The sequence below is a fragment of the Cydia pomonella genome, chromosome 21, assembly GCF_033807575.1.
Source record: "Cydia pomonella isolate Wapato2018A chromosome 21, ilCydPomo1, whole genome shotgun sequence".
Classification (NCBI taxonomy): Eukaryota; Metazoa; Arthropoda; class Insecta; order Lepidoptera; family Tortricidae; genus Cydia; species Cydia pomonella.
The window spans coordinates 1671266-1694327 of record NC_084723.1 but is presented as its reverse complement, the minus strand read 5'-3'; the positions used below and the strand labels follow the sequence as shown (position 1 = coordinate 1694327).

The window sequence follows — 23062 nt, the reverse complement described above, 5'->3', positions numbered from 1 at the left end:
CAGAGTTTAAAATGGCGGCCACTTTTTATGGAGATGTTTTGATGATCCTTGTGAGTTATATATATATGTATGGATCAATGAATACAGTACCCCTAGTGTAAATTTGATCGACATCATAACGTGACGAACGCGTTTGCGTTAAGTCTCATTTTGTATAGGATTTTGAGTTTCCAAAACGTCCCGCTTGGCGCGCTCTTTCTAAATCCAATACAAAATGAGACTAAACGCAAACGCGTACGTCACGTTTCGAAATCGAATTTATTTACACTAGGGATACTGATTCACTCAAGTTACTGATAACTTTATTGTTATTTATTTTTTTATACTACGTCGGTGGCAAACAAGCATACGGCCTGCCTGATGGTAAGCAGTCTCCGTAGCCTATGTACACCTGCAACTCCAGAGGAGTTACATGCGCGTTGCCGACCCTAACCCCACCCCCCTCGTTGAGCACTGGCAACCTTACTCACTGATAACGTTGTTTTCCGCTTACTGCTCTTAGACTAGCTTTAGATTAAAACATATTATTAAGGTAGGGCACTCAAGGTCTATTAACACATTGCTTATTTTTACATTATTTTTTTGTATAAAACTGTTTGTTGCCTAAATAAAAAAAAATAAAAAAAATGTTTTACCAGTGTCGTAGTTGTTGCGCGGCGGGAGGGGCTCGGGGTTGTTGTTGTGGTCGCTGTCGAGGGTGCTCCTGTTGCCGGACTTTTCTGGGAGCGGCGGCGGCTCTTCGTCTTCTTGGTTCGAGTCCGTTGTACCTACAAATGATAATGTAAGATTTTTGCCTATAACCAAACATTTGTTGTGTAATACCTAAGAAAACGTCGTGTTCCTCATTTTGACGGCGGGAGAACATGGCGTTATACAGCGCCATATCTTTGGTAGTAATTGAATTGTTAAACTTCAACTTTTGACAGCTGGATTTGCTATATATTTGGGTTTGGTATGAATATTTTTGGGAACAGGTTTTTCAAAGCTAAGGCCGTTTGAATTTTTAACTTTACTTAACAAATAAAATAGAACCAATATTTAACACACAAGCTGGACTCTCTTATTACTAAAACAAGATAGAAATTCAAATGAATAAAATTTATCACAATTTCGATATTGCATAACTAAGCAATTTAACACTAAAACATTGAATCCTACCGACTGCGCCATGAAATCTATATACTACTATTAATCTCTATCTAATACTCTGTATCTTTAGGTATTTAAAAAAAAAAAACAAACGGTACATTTTCGGGTAGTTATAACATTTAATGGTTAACCAACCAAAAACAAAACTGCTTAGATCTGTCACTGAACGACCTTACTAACCTACATTATTTAATCATGTAATGGCTTAAGAAGCCATTTGAGGGTAGATTTTGTTTACTTTTATTTAAATACCTAAAGATACAGAGTATCGTTAATATCTAAGCCCAGCGATTTGAAGCCTTAAGCCCTTACCCATAGAGTTCCTATTGGAGGGCGGCGCGGACACGAGGCTGGCGCGCTGCGACATGCGGCGCTGCTCCGCCTCGGCGCGCAGCGGCCGCTCCGTCACCAGCTACGCAACAAGCGTGGGTCACGAGTCTTACTTTAGCGTTCAAACTTTGGGGTATAGAGAGGTTTCTTAACCTCCTAAGGCCATAAGAAAAATTGCTAGTGGATATTGAAATTAAGAGGTAGTTATCGATTTTAGTCGGAAAAATGACAAATTTATAGATTTACTCGATGAAATGATACACCTTTTGTTAACTATTAGAAATAACAAGTACTGGTTTCTATTAGCACGTCTTGTTATCTTTGATATTAATAAATAATTTTTTTTGAAAACAGACTGAATTAATTATTATTGTTTTTTTTTTTTATTGATTAATTCGTATTGTTTTTTTTTTCTCATGGACGTTTAGGTAAACGCGCGTAAAGCACTAACTTTGACAATCTTATTTGTAAATTTTAAACAATTTGAACTGCTCAAAATGGTAATTTTGTATTACACATATCCTGTACTTAAACTTTAATAAACTACGTTTTTGTTATTATAAATTTTAAGTAGTGTAGGTAAATGAAAGTTAGACGACATCAATTTTCTCCAGAAATTACTTCAAAACAAGTCACAAAATTCTCTGAAAATCGACTTAGTCTCAACGTTATTTTGATACTTAAACAATCTACATTTGCGGAAACTGTTTTTTTGCATCATTTTGTATAATTTACCACCATAATTTTTTGATGAATTTTTTAAAACAGTCCCTTCTCGTCACATATTACCGGGGACGCACGCTTGCGACCTCATTATTAAAAGGCAAGTTGAGAAGACGTGCTAACAGAAACCAATACTTGTTATTTAGATATTACGTAACAAAAGGTATACAATTTCAACGACTAAATCTATCAATTTTTCATTTTTGCTCTAAAATCGTTACCAGTCTCTTAATAGTGCAGAAAATACGGTTGAATTTCTTTTACTTTGTAACTGAACGAAACAAAAGAAATACAACTGTGTTAGGATTTTTTTTTTTTTAATTAGTTGTTATTAGTCCTGTGGGTAGAACCATGGGCCTTAAGAAGATATCCCAAGTTTTGAACGGTATTTACATAAAGACTGCCCGAATTTAAAGCTAGTCCTGTCTATACAAAAATACTGAAATGTACGTAATGTCAGTAATGTATTATGAGAAAGAGGTATTTGAAATTTAAAACACCAATGAAATAGAAATTAAATACTTGTTCACCTGTTGGGGAATTAATTTCAAAGGGTTTCAAGGCACGAGGGTTAAACAAAATTTGCCACCGAGTGAAAAAAAATCACCTGGAAAATAAGTACTAACTGTAAAATATCAAACAAATCAAACCAATTGAAAATAATAATAACAATAATTCAGCCTATATACGTCCCACTGCTGGGCACAGGCCTCCTCTCATGCGCGAGAGGGCTCGGGCTATAGTCCCCACGCTCGCCCAATGCGGATTGGGGACTTCACATACACCTTTGAATTTCATCGCAGATGTATGCAGGTTTCCTCACGATGTTTTCCTTCACCGCAAAAGCTGGTGGTAAATATCAAATGACATTTCGTACATAAGTTCCGAAAAACTCATTGGTACGAGCCAGGATTTGTTCCCGCGACCTTCGGATTGAAAGTCGAACGTCATATCCACTCGGCCACCACCGCTATTGAAAATGAATGTTTTTAAATATTTATCATTCAAAATCATCATTTAAAAGTCAATTTTATCAGCCAAGATAAGGAAACGACTGAAAATTTGCATTTGATTACTTTGCCACACTCGGTGGATAAAATGCAACTTTCTCTTAATTTTTTTTTTAGTACCAACTAGTACCAAGTGTTTATCAGCTGATATGGTGAAATAGTACATTACTATCGAGGCCGGGCAACGTAGGGTTGCAGGCCAAGTAGATATATACGGCTGAGCGTAGCGAAGCCGGATAGAGATACGCGGCCGGCAACCCCGTTTCTCGCCGAGATATGTATAGTGCTTTTCTCAAACTTGCAATTAAAACAAATAATTGTAGTCAATTTGTTTTGTGGCGACCTACTCGGCTCGCCACTCTACCAGCGGTGTACAACCTTACGCGCGTAAGTCCGCGCGCCTGCGCGATGCGCCACCGCCGTTGCTTAGCAACGAATATGCACAACAAATCACCGTACCAAGCTAACTGAAGCTAGTTGATGGTTGGATGCCATGACGTTGTGTCATAATTTGACGTTAAAAAACAAAAGAAGGTTGCTTTACAGTCCTAGGTGTGTAAGGCAGTATGAAATTCCTTTACATATCATGTTCACTCATCGCACCTGATATGTAGTATTTCCGGACCTAATTTGACGTAAGTCATGTCATCATTTCATAGCATGTTTGAGAAAAATTATTTTACATAGACACTTACCATTAAATGTACACGAACATAATGACAAGTAAATAATTTAAAGCTGACATGTAAAGCCAATTATTACAATACATACAATTTGGTGTCAAGTGTTATTTTACAATGCGAATGTGGTTAAACATATATTATAAGCGTAATTTTGATTAACTGTGTTCGAAGTGACAACGTGTTCGGCCGATTGTACTTTTGAGGGTGTCCGAAAAGAGTTTAAAAGAAAATTTGACAGCTATTCATTTAATAAATTTATTTGTAGTTTTACATGTATGTAAAATGTAGAATTCTTGATGCAATAAAGAATACTTACTTACTTAATTTGGTTTAAGAAATTCATCATCATAATTGGCTTGCGCTTTTCCCATCTTGCGGAGTCGGCACAGCATGTTTTAATAAAATATGCAAACCTATTTTAATAAAATATGTCAAAAGTAACTTTGTGACGTATCAATTATTACATAAAGTTTACCATATTTCCGCGTCACCTGACTAAGACTGAGTAGACTTTTGACAGATCGCTACTAACACCACCATGTTAAAAAATGTTAATTAATTTGTACTATTTTATTATTTTTCATTAGCTCTTTCCGATTCCTTTCATTAGCTATTAAATTGTTATAAAATAAATCTATAGTTCGTTCGCGTTAAGAATGCAGTGAAATCATTATTGTCTGCCGGCCTAGCGATGCTCGTAACAAATCAAATCATTCCTAATGAGAAAGTATGCCTTCGACTGGTCACTGTGAACTTGATTTTCTAATCAGGAACGATTTGGTTGGATACGGGCGTGGCTAGGCCGGCGAGCGATGATTATACTGCATTTAACTGGAACGTACTATAGTGTCATAAAGATTAGGTTAGAAATAGTACAGACACCCTCATATGAATGTACAGAATCGTGTAATGGCATTAGTTATGTCCACATTCAGCTGATCGTAATTCTAAATGTCACTTACAGCGTTTTGAATTCGGGCAGCCATCTGGGACTGAAAGTTCTGTTCACAGAAATAATTGTTAGATGTAAAAAGCACACCCCAAAACACACACAAAAATGTCTATAAACTGCATTAATTAAAATTGTGGTCATACAAAAACTAGCCCGTTACATTTGCTCTAATAACTGCATACAAAGGTCGAAGAGGGACGTAAATTCAGTTCAAAATATCTAGAAATAGCATTTTTTTTAACATTTAATATTATTTACAGTACATATCGTCGCAGGAAACCAATGATGCTGTAACCCTCACTACAATTGTATTGCGAGTTACAGCATTATTGCTTACTAGCGACGATATGGTGCTACTTTACCGCCCTAGTGCGGTAACTCGCACTATACGTGCGTATGTCGAAAATTTAAAAGGCCATTTGTGCTGTACATCGTTAAAAAATACACCTGAGTTCCTACTTTTTGCAGTTGTATCGTAATGTACTATTTTATTACTTGGCCTACGTATATTGTAATTTTATTAATAAATGGAAAAAAAGTCACTGGCGAGATTTAAATTGTGGCTCTCGAAACAACGAAAAATCGTATGATACACAACATGAACATTTTACTTAATTATTATAAAAATTAGACCCAATTTATCGATACATTTTGAAGCGTCTTTAAATTTAGTACTTTTTAAAAACTGTTGCGCTCTAAATATTTAGATACAATATTAATACTTGTTAAAAGGGGACCAAAATCAAAAGGACATACAAAACAATCGACAAAAACGTTGTATATGCGTTTACGAGGTGCCCGCGGCTGGTTTCCATTCAGTTTCAAATTTCCCTAGAACGTGAATATAATTTTAATGAACAATTCTATTCATTCACAATGAAGAAATGCCGCCAGCATCCTTGGTACAATGCCTCAAGGGCCTATTTTGGATTTAAGCTAGTTATAGTAATCCTCTGTATATATCCATTATGTGTATTGTTATTGTAAATAAAATGTTGATAGTGCCATTCACAAATTTATGGTAGGGGACATTCCAAATCAAGAAATGACGTTAAACTGATTTATATTCATAGTGGGAAAAATTGTTTCGACTGATAAATGCTTTATTAATAAATGTAGGTGTGTGAAGCTAATAGTTATAAACTTTTCAGATTTATTTTAAACTTCCATTCCATTACTCGTTACTATAGTCTGTTTTTTAGCATTAAAAAGAAGTTAAACGATTTTGATGCATCTTTTTAATGAAAAAACGGTTTTGAAAAAGTCACGGAAAATATGTTATAATTATAAATCACATGCAATTTACTCGTACATTATTTTGCTTTTATAAGTAATAGCAAAGAGAATTGGAAATAGAGGTGTATTGTCAAAGGAAACTTTGTAGCGACGTTAGTTTACTGCCATCTTTCGACACATACACCCAAGGCCAAAAGTATGGAAACAAGTTGTTATCTTTAATATCTCATGTTTCTGTGTTTGTTTTATAATTGTAACCTAAAATTTACATTAAGCTTCTGTACCGTTATTTGAAGCCTATTTAATATTTGAGAGAGCGATGCTGTTTGATGATGACGTAGCGGTTCAGGATTGGCTGACACCTACCCCCATAATATTTCCATCACCAGTTTACGATGTCGAGTTTTAACCCCCTCCACCAGCGACCGTGGCGTTAGGAAAAAGTAACATAATTATACCCTTTTCATTGCTTTGAAAAATGTTGAACTGGCAAATATCATAGCCACAACTTGAGTAATTTGAGTAATTTACCTTTAAAATGTTCTACTATTATATTTACCATTTTGTTTCTAATGAGTAGTATATATACCTCGCTTAAAAAAATCACACTTTTTTATTAAAATATAAGCTTGTTTCCATACTTTTGGCCTTAGGTGTAATTATAACTTTAAGAACGCCATTTGACTTTGATCCTTATTCTTTCACTGATATGTGTTCCATTTGTTAAATACCAAAAAGTGGCGCCATCGTGCCGGGCACTACCTAAAGGTTATGGCGCCATGGCTCGAAACGATCGGACGGCCTTTGATCTGTTAGACGCCACTTTTTAATATTTAACAAATTTAACCCAAATCAGTAAAAGAATAAGGATCAAAGTCAAATGGCGTTCTAAAAGTTTTAATTATGTGTCGAAAGATGGCAGTAAATTTACGTCGCTACAAAGTTATCTTTGACAATACACCTCTATTTCAAACTCTCTTTCGTAAAAGTAACTGATTTTTAAAATACGTTTTTCAAAAGATATGTCAAGATTGTTTACCTTATTTCTAATGCAAAAAAAAAAACCAACTATAGCAGAGAAATATATTGGCAAGCATCAAACATACTGTTTTTTTTTTTAAAACCACCACCACCGGAAGCTGCATCTAACAGACAAAAACACTAGATTTGTCATAGTTTTGAAAACTACACATTTCTAAAAAAAACACCTTTCTTGCATTATTTTTTATTAAGCTTTCGTCGAGTCTTCAGACGACGTAGACCATATAGCTTTTTCTTTTACCACTACCAAATGTCCACAGTCTACCTGAACTAGAACTACTACCTATATGTACTACTTTTCATAAAGCAAGGCTTGGTACCGGTTTTAAAAATAGCGGTAAATACCGGTTTATTCTGGTTTTTAGAACTTTATTGTAACCTAAAGAAACCGGTTTATTCGACGAGAGACGGCCGGCCTGGTGGTGTGCCGCGTAAACAGACACCCACATAGGCAGAAACCGGTTTTGATTGTTCTATACCGGTAAATTTGGCAAGAACTTTATGGAAATGTTCTCCTTAAAACCGGTTTAAAACGAACTGTTTTACGAACGAAACCGAAATTAAAAGGTTTTGCACCAAGTACATTGTATCGGTTTGAAAATTTAACCGGTTTCCGAGCCTTGTCACAAAATGCATATGACACCGTAAGATTGTACATCCGTTAGTTTACAATCTAACGTAGGTTAGTTCTTCCTATCGTCAGTTTATAATTTAATTACAGAGTCTGTAAACTGAATAATGTTTACAATTTTACGGTGAGACATTAGTATATTACATATCTAGGGCATTTAAGTAAGAAATGTCTCAGATCACATGAAATTGTCATCCGATGCAAAGCCAAGTGTACTAGGCTGGCTGCCACTGGTCCACTTTTTTTATAAAGTCTTTAAGTTCTAGTATCGCACCTTGTTAGCTGGCGTCGAGACCAGCTGCGAAATAAAGTAGGTTTTACTTCCATTCGTTTTGCTGTTCTTTGAATGTAGTATGTTGATTTTCTACTGAGACGTACTGTTGCCTCATCTCGCGTCGACAAGGCTCGGAAACCGGTTAAATTTCAAAATCGTTCATGTATTTGGCGCAAAACCTTTTAATGCCGGTTTCGCTCGAAATACCGTTTTTAAGAGAACAGTAATTGTCAAATTAACCGGTTTATAACAACAAAAACCGGTTTCTTCCTATGTCAGTATGACACAGAGTATGTCGTCTACGTTTACGTGGCACACCACCAGGCCGACAGGCTGTTGCATCGCTCGTCGAATAATTTTTTTTTTTAGGTTACAATAAAGTTCATAAAACATTCGCGTTCTTATAAAAATTCGGAGGAAAACCGAAATAAACCGGTATTAACCGGTATCTTAAAAATCGGTTCCGAGACTTGCGCATCGAGGCCGGCTATGAAGCGAGGCAGGTGTTGCCTAAGTTTGTGTTTGTTTTATCGTTGAATGTGACGTACCTCTTGCCTCAGCTCGCGTAGAGGCGAGTCCGACTGAGAAGCGAGGCTGGTGTTGCTCGCGTGGCTGGTGTTTGTGCTGTTGCTGGTTCCATTCGCAACAGGACTGGTGTACCATTGGCTGCCGCTGGCTTGGGTGCCGATTTCACTCTGTAAAAAAAGTTATAAATTTGAAGCAAAAATATGATCCGAATAAGTTTATGGCTGAATTTTTAGCATTCGTTTTCAAGGTTACATTCTCATGGGTTACTCTTCAAAAAATGGTTTTATGGTATTTGAATTAAACAAACATGCATTTTTGTGGTAGTAATAAGCCTTTTCCATAATGAGCCATTGACTAAGCAGGTAATAGACGACCAGTTTGGCCTAGTGGGTAGTGACCCCGCCTACGAAGCCAATGGTCCCGGGTTCAAATCCTGGTAAGGGCATTTATTCGTGTGATGAGCATGGATATTTGTTCCTGAGTCATGGGTGTTTTCTATTTATTTAAGTATTTATAAATATTTATATATTATATATATCGTTGTCTAAGTACCCTCAACACAAGCCTTATTGAGCTTACTGTGGGACTTAGTCAATTTGTGTAATAATGTCCTATAATATTTATTTAATATTTATATTTATTTATTTAATAGTACATTACTATAGAGGCCGGGAAACGGAGGGTTGCAGGCCAAGTAGATATATAGATAGATAGAGATACGCGGCCGGCAACCCCGTTTCTCGCCGAGATATGTATAGTGCTTTTCTCAAACTTGCAATTAAAACAAAAAATTGTAGTCAATTTGTTTTGTGGCGACCTACTCGGCTCGTCACTCTACCAGCGGTGTACAACCTTACGCGCGTAAGTCCGCGCGCCTGCGCGATGCGCCACCGCCGTTGCTTAGCAACGAATATGCACAACAGATCACCGTACTAAGCTAACTGATGGTAGAAGCTAGTCGATGGTTGGATGCCAAGACGCTGTGTCACAATTTGACGTTAAAAAACAAAAGAAGGTTGCTTTACAGTCCTAGGTGTGTAAGGCAGTATGAAATTCCTTTACATATCATCTTCACTCATACCACCTGATATGTAGTATTTCCGGACCTAATTTGACGTAAGTCATGTCATCATTTCATAGCAAGTTTGAGAAAAACAATATTTCTTATAACAAACAGACCCTTTACCGATAGCCTGTACAATAATAGATAATGGCTCCACTCCTATGGCTCTTACGTTAATATTTCCTGTATTACAGGGCCCAAACGACAAACTCCTTGACAAATTTAAACTGTATGTCGTGAGACATACTAACATGAAACTAATTCTACGGATTCCTCTCACGTGTTTTGTAGTCACTCGCGTGACATGTGCGCAACGCGTGAGTGGAATCCGTAGAATCAGTTTAAAGCTCCTTGACATTTGTGAAAATTATATCAAAGACCAAGTAATCAATTCTTCAAGTTTTGTCTGGTCTACAAAATGTCCATTCGGAAAATACATTCATATTAAAAAAAATTAACATCAATGATTTATTTTGTTGATTACAAATACAAATACAAAACTTTATTAATAACGCCAAAGTTATAGGTCATAATGTCTTAATAATAGGTACAATAGTACTTAAAACAAACATATCAATGTCACAGAGTAATATTTAATATAGATCTCATTCACATTAATTCTCATTTCATATAAACAACATAATATAAGTTAATACAATTTCATAGTACCTTAATAACCTATGTACACGGTAGTTTAAAAAACTCATCGACGTCGTACAAAGATAAGGTTAGTAGCCACTTTCGTAGTCTACATTTAAATATATCGGTGGAGGCTGCATCTCTGACCACTGCGGGCAGTCTGTTATAAACGGACGGGCCCATAATGTATGGAGAACGCTCTGACTTCGAAAGCTTGTGCTTAGGAGTGACAAGACGGTAACTGTATTTATTGCTACGGAGCGCATGACTCTGATTTGTACCGTGTTTTTTGAACAAGTGTAAGTTTGAGTGAGTGAATAGCGCCACCTGGTACACAAGTTCGCCTGGTAATGTCAAGACCCCTAGGTCCTCGAAGAGGTTTCTGCATGAGGTGTCGGTTGGTGCCTTAACAATACAACGTAATGCTTTCTTTTGATTATATTTCATCCCACCCACGAACCGCAAGGTTTTTCGGCTCCGAGGCAAGAATCTTTTTCTTCTTCTTCCTCGCGTTGTCCCGGCATTTTGCCTCGGCTCATGGGAGCCTGGGGTCCGCTTGAAAACTAATCCCAAGATTTGGCGTAGGCACTAGTTTTTACGAAAGCGACTGCCATCTGACCTTCCAACCCAGAGGGTAAACTAGGCCTTGTTGGGATTAGTCCGGTTTCCTCACGATGTTTTCCTTCACCGAAAAGCGACTGGTAAATAACAAATGATATTTCGTACATAAGTTCCGAAAAACTCATTGGTACGAGCCGGGGTTCGAACCCGCGACCTCCGGATTGCAAGTCGCACGCTCTTACCGCTAGGCCACCAGCGCTTGCCAACTAAATAGACTTCGCACTGAAAGCGGCCGGAGAATTTATGTTAGTGTGGACCGAAGTGCGACTGTGGAGCACCTGTACAGTCCATTTACCACGAATAAAAGTACATAGGAATTACTTAAGCTAAGCGAAAATGCAGCGGGCGAAGAGCCTAGATATTAATTTGTTAATTTGTAAAGCTACCAAAAAATTTATTAATACCATACGACTCATCTCCTGTCTTTTTTCTTCGTCGAGCTGTCGAGAGTTGTAAAGTAGTTGCTGGCCGCACTGTTCCGGGTTTATGACGGCATCGTCGCTGAAAATCTTCGCTTGCGACGATTTCTGGTATGGGTGTAAATATCTCACAAATGTATCAGATGTATTTGAACTTACCTTTCTTGCTCGTCTTCTCTCTTTTTTCTTGGGCGAGCTGTTGAGAGTCCCAAAGTAGTTGCTGGCCGCGCTGTTCCTGGCCAGCGGGTTTATGGCGGCATTGAAACTGAAGAACTTCGACTTTGATGCGGAACTGAGAAAGATACAAGCTATTAACTAAATATTATACTTTTAGTCACAAATTTTTGACGACTAGTGGGTATTGACCCTGCCTACGAAGCTGATGGTCCCGGGTTCAAATCCTGGTAAGGGCATTTATTCGTGCGATGAGCATGGATATTTGTTCCTAAGTCATGGGTGTTTTCTGTGTATTTAAGTATTTATAAATATTTATATATTATATAATTATATCGTTGTCTAAGTACCCTCAATATAAGCCTTATTGAGATTACTGTGGGACTTAAGTCAATTTGTGTAATAATGTCCTATAATATATTTATATTTATTATATATATATATCGCTTCTAGTTGATCCCATGACCAGATTGATCAGGTTAGGATTTGCTGATGGGATCCTGGATAAATCAACTGAACTCATAAAATATTATAAGCATAGTATGTATAGCTATTTGAGTATTCTTATTAAACGTGTATTTGTTTTTGGAAAGGATTATGTGAAGTGGCGCTTCGGCTGTGGAATGAGTTTCCCGGGGGGCTACAGTATGGGGTTCTTCAAAAAAGGAGTGTACAGTTTTTAAAGGGTCGGCAACGCGCATGTAAAATTTCTGGTGTTGCAGACGTCCATAGGCTATGGTGACTGCTTACCATCAGCCAGGCCGTATGCTTGTTTGCCACCGTCGTGGTATTAAGAAAAAGTGGAAAAACTGGTGAAAAATTGACTCCATAAATTCCATAATGAAACTTATATCCAAGACGTGTTTGAGCTTGTTTCAATTGAATTTGCTTTCGTGTGGTTGGTTTTTCATGTTAATGTTTTTGAATCAGAAAATTCCTTTAGGCATAGGACTTTAGGATATGTCCAAAGTCTAGCAAGCAGAACGCATGGTGATAAGTAATTCCCAATAGATCGAAAGACACTTCTGATGATTTCCAGACGAAGCGATACGACGAGCGACAAAGAATTAAAAATCTTCTAGGTACATTACAGTCGGATGAGGACATTTAACATTTTGATATGACAAAAAGCAGATACGACAAGCTACCCTTTATGATTTGACGATAAGCAGAGGCAAAAGGAACTCACGGAGAATAAAATCTTGAAATGATCAAAATGAAAACCCTTTTCGTTTATTCACAATACAAAAGCGATTGAGCATATGTTTAGTCACATTTTAAATTGACCCAAAGATTTAACCCTTTGATCGCCAAGCTTATCGTGTGCGGCGCGTCATTGTGAACCTTTTCGGAATACACGATCGTTGATATTGACGTCTTTGGCGGTAAAAGGGTTAAATATGAAGAAGGAGAAAGCTTTCTAATCCCTATGACTTTACCCGGCTTATTAATTGGGTACTTGTGTATGAAATTGATATTAAACATGATAAATTTTCACGAAACTGACATGAAATTATTTAAGCAAGACACATGAGAGCCCAAAAAAACAAAAAGATACAAACGCAGGGGTCTGCCGAGGATCAGACCTGCACGTCCTGGGCTCGTCGTTTTGCGACTGGGTCGACATTTGACGGTCAGTCGAACATTTTTCCCTGCTGCAAATAAACTCAATCACGATACACGAAAACTCAAAGATTCATAAAATATTTTTTTTTGAAAATTTTATTCACTTTCAAATTTGAAGTGATTTTCAAGGAGACTTATTACGACTACGTGTATTAAGTATTTTCGTACGGCTAGATATTGTGGGGATACTCTGAACGAAAGTGGTATTTTCACGATTATAAAGCGAGCAATAAGAATACTAGTAGAATCAAGCGTTGTAGAAACGTTTTACATTTTGATCAGCTGTATCATATCATTTAGCACAACAATATGTATGATGCCGACCGAAGCCGTCCTATGCATACTCGTATAATGACCAAGGGCGGCTTTATTGTGCACACTGCGACCGGACATTTAAGCCTAAGTTCGGTTTTGCGAGCCATCAGAGCTCATCAGAGGAAATTGTAAAGGTCGCCGTTGTCGGACATTATGAGCCACTACCCTTACCGACGCAGCTTTTCAACAGGCTAGATCGCTACCTACCCAAGCCATATTAACTGCTAAAATAAAACAGCCGCCTAAAGAGAGATCTCTAGATTTCCACCTTCTACACATAAAACTATCTAGACGACCGGTTTGGCCTAGTGGGTAGTGACCCTGCCTACGAAACTGATGGTCCCGGGTTCAAATCCTGGTAAGGGGATTTATTCGTGTGATGAGCATGGATATTTGTTCCTGAGTCATGGGTGTTTTCTATGTATTTAAGTATTTATAAATATTTATATATTATATATATCGTTGTCTAAGTACCCTCAACACAAGCCTTATTGAGCTTACTGTGGGACTTAGTCAATTTGTGTAATAATGTCCTATAATATTTATTTATTTAAAACGTCAGGTATGTAAGTTATTACAGAAAAATATATAATTAGTTACTCGGTGGAGGTCCCGGTGGAGACGTCGGACGCGCGCGCGGCCGCGTCGTGCGCGCGCTCCCGCGGCGGCATGCGCAGCTGCACCTCGGCCACCTCCGATTCAAAGTCGCACGCCTGCAAATTTTCCAGTTGGATTGGATGGTTTACAGTACATATGGTGCTAATTTACCGCACTAGTGCGAAAATTAGCATATTACGTTACTATGTCAAAGATTTAAAGAACCATATGTACTGTAAAACGTTGTACGATACATGTGCGAATAGGTAATTCGTAACTCGTGTCGATTTAAAACACTCCCTTCAGTCGTGTTTTAATTTATCGCCACTCGTTTCAAATTTCCTATTTTTCGCACTTGTATCGTAATGTACTATTATAGAACATTAACCCCGTCAAAACAACTGTCTGGCGGGAGGCGAGACAGCAAAACCGAGCGATCAATAGGACATTACTATAGAGGACGGGAAACGAAGAGTTGCAGGCCAAGTAGATATAGATGGCCGAGCGCAGCGAGGCGGATAGGGATACGCGGCCGGCAACCCCGTTTCCCGCCGATATTTGTATAGTGCTTTTCTTAAACTTGCAATGAAATAATTTAAAAAAAATAGGATGATGATGATGATGATGATTGTTTCATGTCCTAATGTGATAGGTTATTCAGTGCGTGGGGTATTGAAGGGGAATGTTGCGAATGCAACGTATTATTATGTAAAAAACAATGCAGTAGCTAAACGCAGCCGTCGGGCTCGGCTAGTATTCGGAGGCTTTTTAAAAGCACCAATAGGAGCGCTCCACATAATCTGTATCGCGGCCAATTGGAAGCATTTAAATCTAAACCTTTTGTACTGATCAAATCAAATATTGCAAATCACTCTTGCATCATCCTCCATACTATCAACACCCACTTTCTACATTGAACCGTTTTGGCAAGAACCCTTGTAAACCAGTACCCTTTGGAAGAATATACTTCACTTCATTATAAATCGAAGTTTTATTTAAGTCGTCGAGATCCTGACCTGCACGGCGGCTGCAGGGAACAAAAATGTAAAATAACTCAAAAACAGCTAAACTGATCATGTCCGCTATAGTTTTTATTTAATGTCTTTCTTAAGTTCTCTTCCACAATTTTTTCATATTTTTTTTGGACTTTTAATTCAAAAGTTAGAGGGGGGGGGGGGGGCATTTTTTTTTTCGGAGCGATTATCTCAGAATATATTCACTTCATCAAAAAATGTTTGTTGAAGACCCCTATTAGTTTTGAAAAACCTTTCCAACAATACCCCATACTGTAGGATTAAAGCAAAAAAAAATTCACCCCCACTTTAGGTGTAGGGGAGGTACCCTAAAAAAAAAAAAAATTTTTTAGATTTTATAGTACGACTTTGTCGGTTTTATTGATTTATATGTCCATGCCAAATTTCAGCTTTCTAGCACTAACGACCACGGAGCAAAGCCTCGGACAGACAGACAGACGGACATGGCGAAACTAATAATTCTATTAGTAAACTCTTTGAAAAGTTAATCTTCGATATAATTTACCCCGTTATAAAACGCGGTATCCCCGATTCTCAGCATGGTTTTCTTCGTGGTCGTTCTACCGTTACCAATCTTGCTCTGTTCTCCAATTTCGTTCTTTCCGAAATGGAAAATGGCGGTCAGGTTGACGTGGTCTACACGGATTTTGAAAAAGCATTTGATCGTGTAGATCACGACATCCTCCTCCACAAGTTAAATAACCTAGGGATCCACGGCAACCTTCTTCGTTGGGTAAGTTCTTACCTAAGTAATCGTTCCCAAGCTGTTGTTGTAGGTGGATTCAGGTCTAACTATATTTCTATTCCCTCTGGGGTGCCCCAAGGGTCGCACTTGGGCCCTCTTTTCTACAACGCCTACATTTATGACATAGGCCAAGTAATAAAACACTCTAAACATCTGTTATACGCGGATGATAAAAAGATTTTCCTACGCGTGCGGTCAGTCGATGATTGCAAACTTTTACAAAACGACTTGTATAGCCTATTGGATTATTACACTGCAAATAGAATAAATATTAGTATCGAGAAATGCCAAACAATAAGTTTTACCAGAAAAAAAAAACCCTATCGAATTCTCATATCATTTTAATAATGTACAAATAGAAAGGGTGTATTTAGTTCGCGATTTAGGAGTTTACTTCGATAGCAAAATGTTATTTTCAAGCCACATAGACACAATTGTGACTAAAGCTTACCGTAATCTTGGCTTTGTTATCCGCACATGTAGTCCTTTTAGATCTCCACTTACGTTACAAGTTGTATTTAATGCTTATGTTCGCAGTATACTTGAATATGCCAGTCCTATTTGGTCTCCATGTTACTCTATATATAAAGATCGCATTGAACGCATACCAAGAAAATTTGTTAAACATATATGAACTACAAATGTATGAAAATTGCTATGCATACTTCGTATAAGGAGAAATGTAAAGCTTATGGTTTACTTTCGCTGGAGGATCGACGTCTCCTGCTGGATATGGGGTTACTTTTTGATATCATTCGTGGACGTTTGGATTGTTCTGAAATTCTTAACTTCATTTCCCTACGAACACCCTTACGTCGCACAAGACATACAGCATTATTAAACATACCTTACCATTCTACCAAATATGGTATAAACTCTGTCTTTGCACGCATCTCAAAAATTTACAATAGTAAGTTCAAAGATATCGATTTGTTTCTCGGATCCAAACACTTATTCAAATCTAAAATAATAAAGGTTGTATCGGCTACTAGCCGGGGTAATCAGTAGAATGCATTGTATCGGTAACTTGCTATGGTATAAATGAGCGTTTCTACTCATGGTATCTTAATCAACTTATTATATAACTAATTAAAATTATGTAATTACATACACACACACACACACACACTGGTTCTAGACCTAGCTTACACATAATATTGAAATATTGTTTTATAATATATTGCCTACCTCAATATTCAATTCAATAATTAATCAGAGGAAAAATTAGGTTCTTTTTATATATTTGATTAGCTAATTGTGTCTCAGCAAGTGCTCAATCATGTTCACTAATGTATACCTACTATTCTGTAACTACCTTCTTAACTATTTACTTATATCACGATTTGACCTTGTGGATTACTGTAATTGGCTTTATACACTTAAAATTTAAAATTGCACATGTAATTATTATAAGCTGTTGTAATCCTGAATAAAAAAAAAAAAAAAACTATAAGGGTTCCTAGTTGACTACGGAACCCTAAAAACATGTTCGATTCTGTTCCTACCTTGCGTCCATATCGTTGGTGCACGTGGTTCTGTATCCTCCGGAAACACTGCAGCATGTGCGCGTGTAGCCCTTCTAGGGCGGTCGGCATCCTCGCCCCGTGGACATCCAGACCTGTGGGGACAGAGGTAACCATAAACTATACGTATATCACAATTTAAAGCGATGGAGGCCTAAGGGTAATGCGTGTGAATTTTAAAGCTAAGGTCGCGAGTTTTGGACCCGGGTATGTCCTTTTGGACCCGGGTATGTCCTCAATGGACCCGGGTATGTCCTTAAACTACGTCCACAAGAGAGGTATGGGCATTGTGAATGTCATCTCGCTTTGTGTGGTAGGGCACAGCACAGCGGATGTCATTCCAGATCTAGAGCAGAGCCCAACTGGGGAAGTACCCTTACAGAAAACCGCAGCCAAGTAACACTAGACCCTACTCATAGTGTTGTGTTCCTGCCGGTGAGTAAGGTTGCCAGAGCTCAACGAGGGGTGGGAGGGGGTTAGGGTCGGCAACGCGCATGTAACTCCTCTGGAGTTGCAATACCATACTTAAAATTAATTAATTATATGGTGAAATCATGTACGTGGAACGTACACCGTGTACGTATCATGTTTATGGCTGTACTTGTCCTAGGGAACGAAATAATAGGCATTGAATGTGGCTCCGCTGCAGGGTATGTTCCCCGGCGGCAGAGCAGACCACCCTTCGAGCAACGCTGGGAGGGGAGACGGCATTCGTGCTATTTCCCCTCTGCCGAAGCATAGGTACAACTGTACCTATGGCGGTGCATATTGTGATTCGTCCATACACAAAAAGAGATCGAGGTGTGCAAGATTTGTCTTTGACGTGTGTCATTTTCTATGTAGTTTTGGATTTTGTCTGTAGTGAGTGAGAAGTGCGACTGTGTGCACGGTTCCCCCCGCAAACAATGGCAGAACGATTTGTACGGTGAGATATCGCTTGGGCTCCTCCCTTCCAACGTGTCGGAAGCCGGTGTTGCTCGAAGAGACCACCGGTCTTATGTGTGTTGGGTGTTTTAGGTGTTTGTGGTGACTGACCAAACTGTAGCAGTGGTTTGTGGTGACTCACCAAACTGTAGCAGTGGTTTGTGGTGACTAACCAAACTGTAGCAGTGGTTTGTGGTGACTAACCAAACTGTAGCAGTGGTTTGTGGTGACTAACCAAACTGTAGCAGTGGTTTGTGGTGACTAACCAAACTGTAGCAGTGGTTTGTGGTGACTTACCAAACTGTAGCAGTGGTTTGTGGTGACTAACCAAACTGTAGCAGTGGTTTGTGGTGACTAACCAAACTGTAGCAGTGGTTTGTGGTGACTCACCAAACTGTAGCAGTGGTTTGTGGTGACTCACCAAACTGTAGCAGTGGTTTGTGGTGACTAACCAAACTGTAGCAGTGGTTTGTGGTGACTAACCAAACTGTAGCAGTGGTTTGTGGTGACTAACCAAACTGTAGCAGTGGTTTGTGGTGACTAACCAAACTGTAGCAGTGGTTTGTGGTGACTTACCAAACTGTAGCAGTGGTTTGTGGTGACTAACCAAACTGTAGCAGTGGTTTGTGGTGACTAACCAAACTGTAGCAGTGGTTTGTGGTGACTAACCAAACTGTAGCAATGGTATCTGGTCCGCGATGAGGTCCCGCAGCTGCGCCAGCAGCGGCGCGTGGTCGGGGTGGCGCTCGGCGTAGGCGGCCGTCAGGAACGCGCGCTCGTAGTTCACGATGCCGCCCTGCACCGCCGGGTCCAATATACCTGCAACGAAAACAAGTATTAGAGAATAATAATAATAAAATGCTTTATTGCACACTTAGCCATACGCTGGTCGTTCATCCGCGAAACGTGATCGCACCACCGAAGCTGACGTCGCATGTGGTATATCTCGATACCACCCACATTTACTACGCAGCACTTCGGTATTCCGAACACGATCAGACCATCGGATTTTCAGTATTTTGCGTAGGCATCTGAGGTGGAATCGATCCAGCATGCGAATATGGCGGCGATAAACCATCCACGTTTTAGCGGAGTATAAAAGGTTAGGCAGCACGACTGCCATATAAACGGATGTCTTAGTGGCCAGTTTTAGGTCGTGTGAGCTGAGAACCTTGTGGTCTAACTTGCCAAAAGCTGCAGCCGCAGCCCCGATCCTGCTGTTAATTTCACCATCAAGGTCGCACTTAGATGTTAACTTGACTATTTATATACATAAAACACGCCAGTAGAAGGAGATCTCCAGGAGAATCCAGCCGGGTTGGGGGGCATTTAATAAATTAGCGGACATCCTGAGACCTGCTAACATTCCACAATGCCTAAAAACTTGCCTCTTCAACCAATGTGTCCTGCCCACCATGACCTACGGTGCCGAGACATGGACGCTCACCAAGGAAGCTGTGCATAAAATCCGTGTCGCACAGAGAGCCATGGAGCGGGCCATGCTCGGTATCAAGCTTCAAGGTCGAGTAAGGAATGTCGAGATCCGTCGCCGCTCCAAGGTGCTAGACGTGGGTTGCGTCATTACCAAACTAAAATGGAGTTGGGCGGGACATGTTGCTAGGCAGAGGATGGCAGGTGGACTACAATGTTAACGGAATGGTGGCCGCTTTCGGATGAAAGAAGCCCCTGGCGTCCGTTGGCTCGTCGGGTGGACGACATACGGAAGATTGCGGGTCACTTCTGGATGAGATGAGCTCAGGACCGGGACAAGTGGTGTACTGGAAGAGAGGCCTATGCTCAGCAGTGGGCGATAAAGGGCTGATATGATGATATACATATATGGACTATCTAACGGTCAAATTGAACCGTACCGTGTATGAGAGACCGACTTACCGCTGAGTCGCATGGTGAGCGGCTGCAGCGGGGCATCGCTGGCTCGCGCTTCTAGAATCAGCTGCTTCAAAGCTCGGTTCGCGTCTCTTAACGCCTCCACTGCGGCTTCCACCGGTGACACCCAGAACGTCCGTTGCCTTACTACTGGGAACCACCTTAGGATTCCTGCAAAGTAAAAACATTTCTTTGACCTTTTGCCCGCCAAAGACGTCATATGACGCGCGCGGCGACAGCCCAATATCAACCTTCATGCGTACCGACAAGGTTCACGATTACAGCCGCGTACGATAGGCGTGGCGTTCAAAAGGTTAAAGATAAAACTTGTACTATGCATAGTACAAAAAATTTAAAAGCTTGAAGTCGAATGCGAATGTTATTTCTGATTATTAACGAAAGTTTACCTACCTAAACAGATAATGAATAGTAAATATAAAAAATACGCCGCCCAATAATATGGTGCTTGTAATACACATGGCGGTCCATGCCTACAGAGTCCTTATGTCCATGTGCATAAAGATCCTTCTCTGATAGATTATCACATATGATTATGGCCAGGGGTCGGACAAAAAGTGCGGATGACGTAAAAATGACGTAATCTTGCACACAGGATGATGTTTGAGTTTGTATTTAAACTTCCGTGTGACATGTAGTAACAAAGTAGTATTAATGAAGTAACAAAATAATCGTAAATAAATCCATGGAATTAATAATACAGGTGGTAGGGTGATGTAGTGAATAAAATAAATTTCACGAAACTTGTTACCATAAGGTATAATTATTTGTAATTAGTTAGAACAAGTCTGTGGGATCCTCAGATAAATAGGTTTAATAGTCAAAAGTGGGAACAGTAGGTAAGATTAGTAAAAATAGAAAAGATAATTTGATGTTATTATACTTATTATTTAATGAAATTATGCATAGATGACTATTTTTCTAACTAGTCTATTATTGTTGTCACAGACTTAAAATATGCTACAATGCTACAATAACGAAGTCAATTTATTGTTCATCTGATTGACAACGTGTCAGTCAAAAACGTACTTACTCATTTCAAGTGGCGATATCGTTTAATAAAGAGGTTGATAAATGATAAGTGATAATTGTTTATGAAAATCAAAAATACTATTTGAAATCATCCTATAAGTGGTTTGACGTCATCCGCACTTTTTGTACGACCCCTGATTATGGCACATACGTTCCTCACCTCACGTACGGTTTAAACTCACCTGGCAGCATGTCACTGATCTCCAACTCAGTCCGTTCAAGCCATCTCGTCGCGAACTCGTTGACATTTGTAAGGTCGTCTTTTGATCCCTCCAGTGGTTCCTCTGTCCAAAAACAATAACATGCAAAACAAGGTCATCATCATTTTCCTAGCGTTGTCCTGTCATTTAGCCATGGTTGATTTAATAGCCTGGGTTTCGCTCGGTTATTACAAAAACACGGTAAAGAGCTTTTTCTCAAACCTGCTATGAAATGATGACATGACTTACGTCAAATTAGGTCCGGAAATACTACATATCAGGTGCGATGAGTGAAGATGATATGTAAAGGAATTTCATTCTGCCTTACACACCTAGGACTGTAAAGCAACCTTCTTTTGTTTTTTAACGTCAAATTGTGACACAACGTCTTGACATCCAACCATCAACTAGCTTCAGTTAGCTTGGTACGGAGATTTGTTGTGCATATTCGTTGCTAAGCAACGGCGGTGGCGCATCGCGCAGGCGCGCGGACTTACGCTGGTAGAGTGGCGAGCCGAGTAGGTCGCCACAAAACAAATTGACTACAATTTTTTGTTTTAATTGCAAGTTTGAGAAAAGCACTATACATATCTCGGCGAGAAACGGGGTTGCCGGCCGCGTATCTCTATCCGTATATATCTACTTGGCCTGCAACCCTACGTTTCCCGGCCTCTATAGTAATGTACTAATACACGTTCGAAATTAACTTTAACATTTATAGTTGAAAAGAGATCGGAAGGAGGCATCGACGTATTGTGATTATGTTCGACCGTGCCGTCGGTATGGAATTATATCATGGGGTGATAAAGTTAGCCCCGTGTAATTTTCTAAGTATGTACGTAAGTCAATAAATCGTTATTATTTACAAATTGAGACCTGATCGCGTAATATCATTAACTTGAAAATTATGTCTTTTTGTATACAAGAAACACAGGTAATGAGAGAGAATTCATATTTAAGCGATCTTTTCCAGGTAACCTTTGAGATATAAAGTTAAATCGAAGTTAAAATGATAAAAATTTAAAGGTAATTTTTATGGCGTTATTCATAAACGCGTTACTGGCCTGAAATAGCTATGAATCGTTTATCTTTATCTGTCATTTTGACTTATTTATTTCTAGGAAAGGGAAAAAACACAATTTAACTAATTCAGGCCCGTAAAGTTTTATGAATGAGGGGGTTAGTATATAATGTGCAATAATCTCAAACGCTATCGCTATAAATCTACTTACCGGGTCTATGGAAGGGCCTGGAGAATATGAACTTGTTGACGTGATTGTGTTTGTAGTACTGCAGGATCTGGCCCGATATCGGTTTGCCGGATAACCGCTTAAGTTTATCACCCATAACTGGCTCCACGGCGTTTATTTGTAAGTCTGAGTTACGATGTAAGGAAAATATGTAGTGTATTATATTATACTACGCAAGAAGCCTCTGAACTTATGTACGACATATCATTTGATATTTACCAGTCGCTTTTCGGTAAAGGAAAACATCGTGAGGAAACCGGACTAATCCCAATAAAGCCTCGTTTACCCTCTGGGTTGGAAGGTCAGATTGCAGTCGCTTTCAATTCTAGGGATTAGTTGTCAAGCGGACCCCAGGCTCCCATGAGCACTGACAAAATTCCGGGACTACGCTAGGAAAAAAAGTGGCCCTTAGGAACAGATAATTAATGTGAATTGCAG

The 23062-nt window shown here is 39.1% G+C and overlaps 1 protein-coding gene across 1 annotated transcript in view; it reads right to left on the bottom strand.

Annotated features, from left to right (window-relative positions):
• LOC133529553 (dedicator of cytokinesis protein 1) overlaps positions 1-23062 on the bottom strand; it is a 143424-nt gene that overhangs the window by 7007 nt on the left and 113355 nt on the right. The window contains exons 30-41 of the mRNA XM_061867300.1: positions 22607-22750; positions 21357-21458; positions 20131-20295; positions 18907-19056; positions 17296-17408; positions 14015-14127; positions 13036-13128; positions 11459-11591; positions 8578-8724; positions 4858-4896; positions 1462-1561; positions 636-767 (exon numbers count right to left, since the gene is read on the bottom strand). Of these exons, the coding sequence (XP_061723284.1) occupies positions 636-767; positions 1462-1561; positions 4858-4896; positions 8578-8724; positions 11459-11591; positions 13036-13128; positions 14015-14127; positions 17296-17408; positions 18907-19056; positions 20131-20295; positions 21357-21458; positions 22607-22750 (1431 nt within the window). The remainder of the gene's footprint in view (positions 1-635; positions 768-1461; positions 1562-4857; positions 4897-8577; positions 8725-11458; positions 11592-13035; positions 13129-14014; positions 14128-17295; positions 17409-18906; positions 19057-20130; positions 20296-21356; positions 21459-22606; positions 22751-23062) is intronic.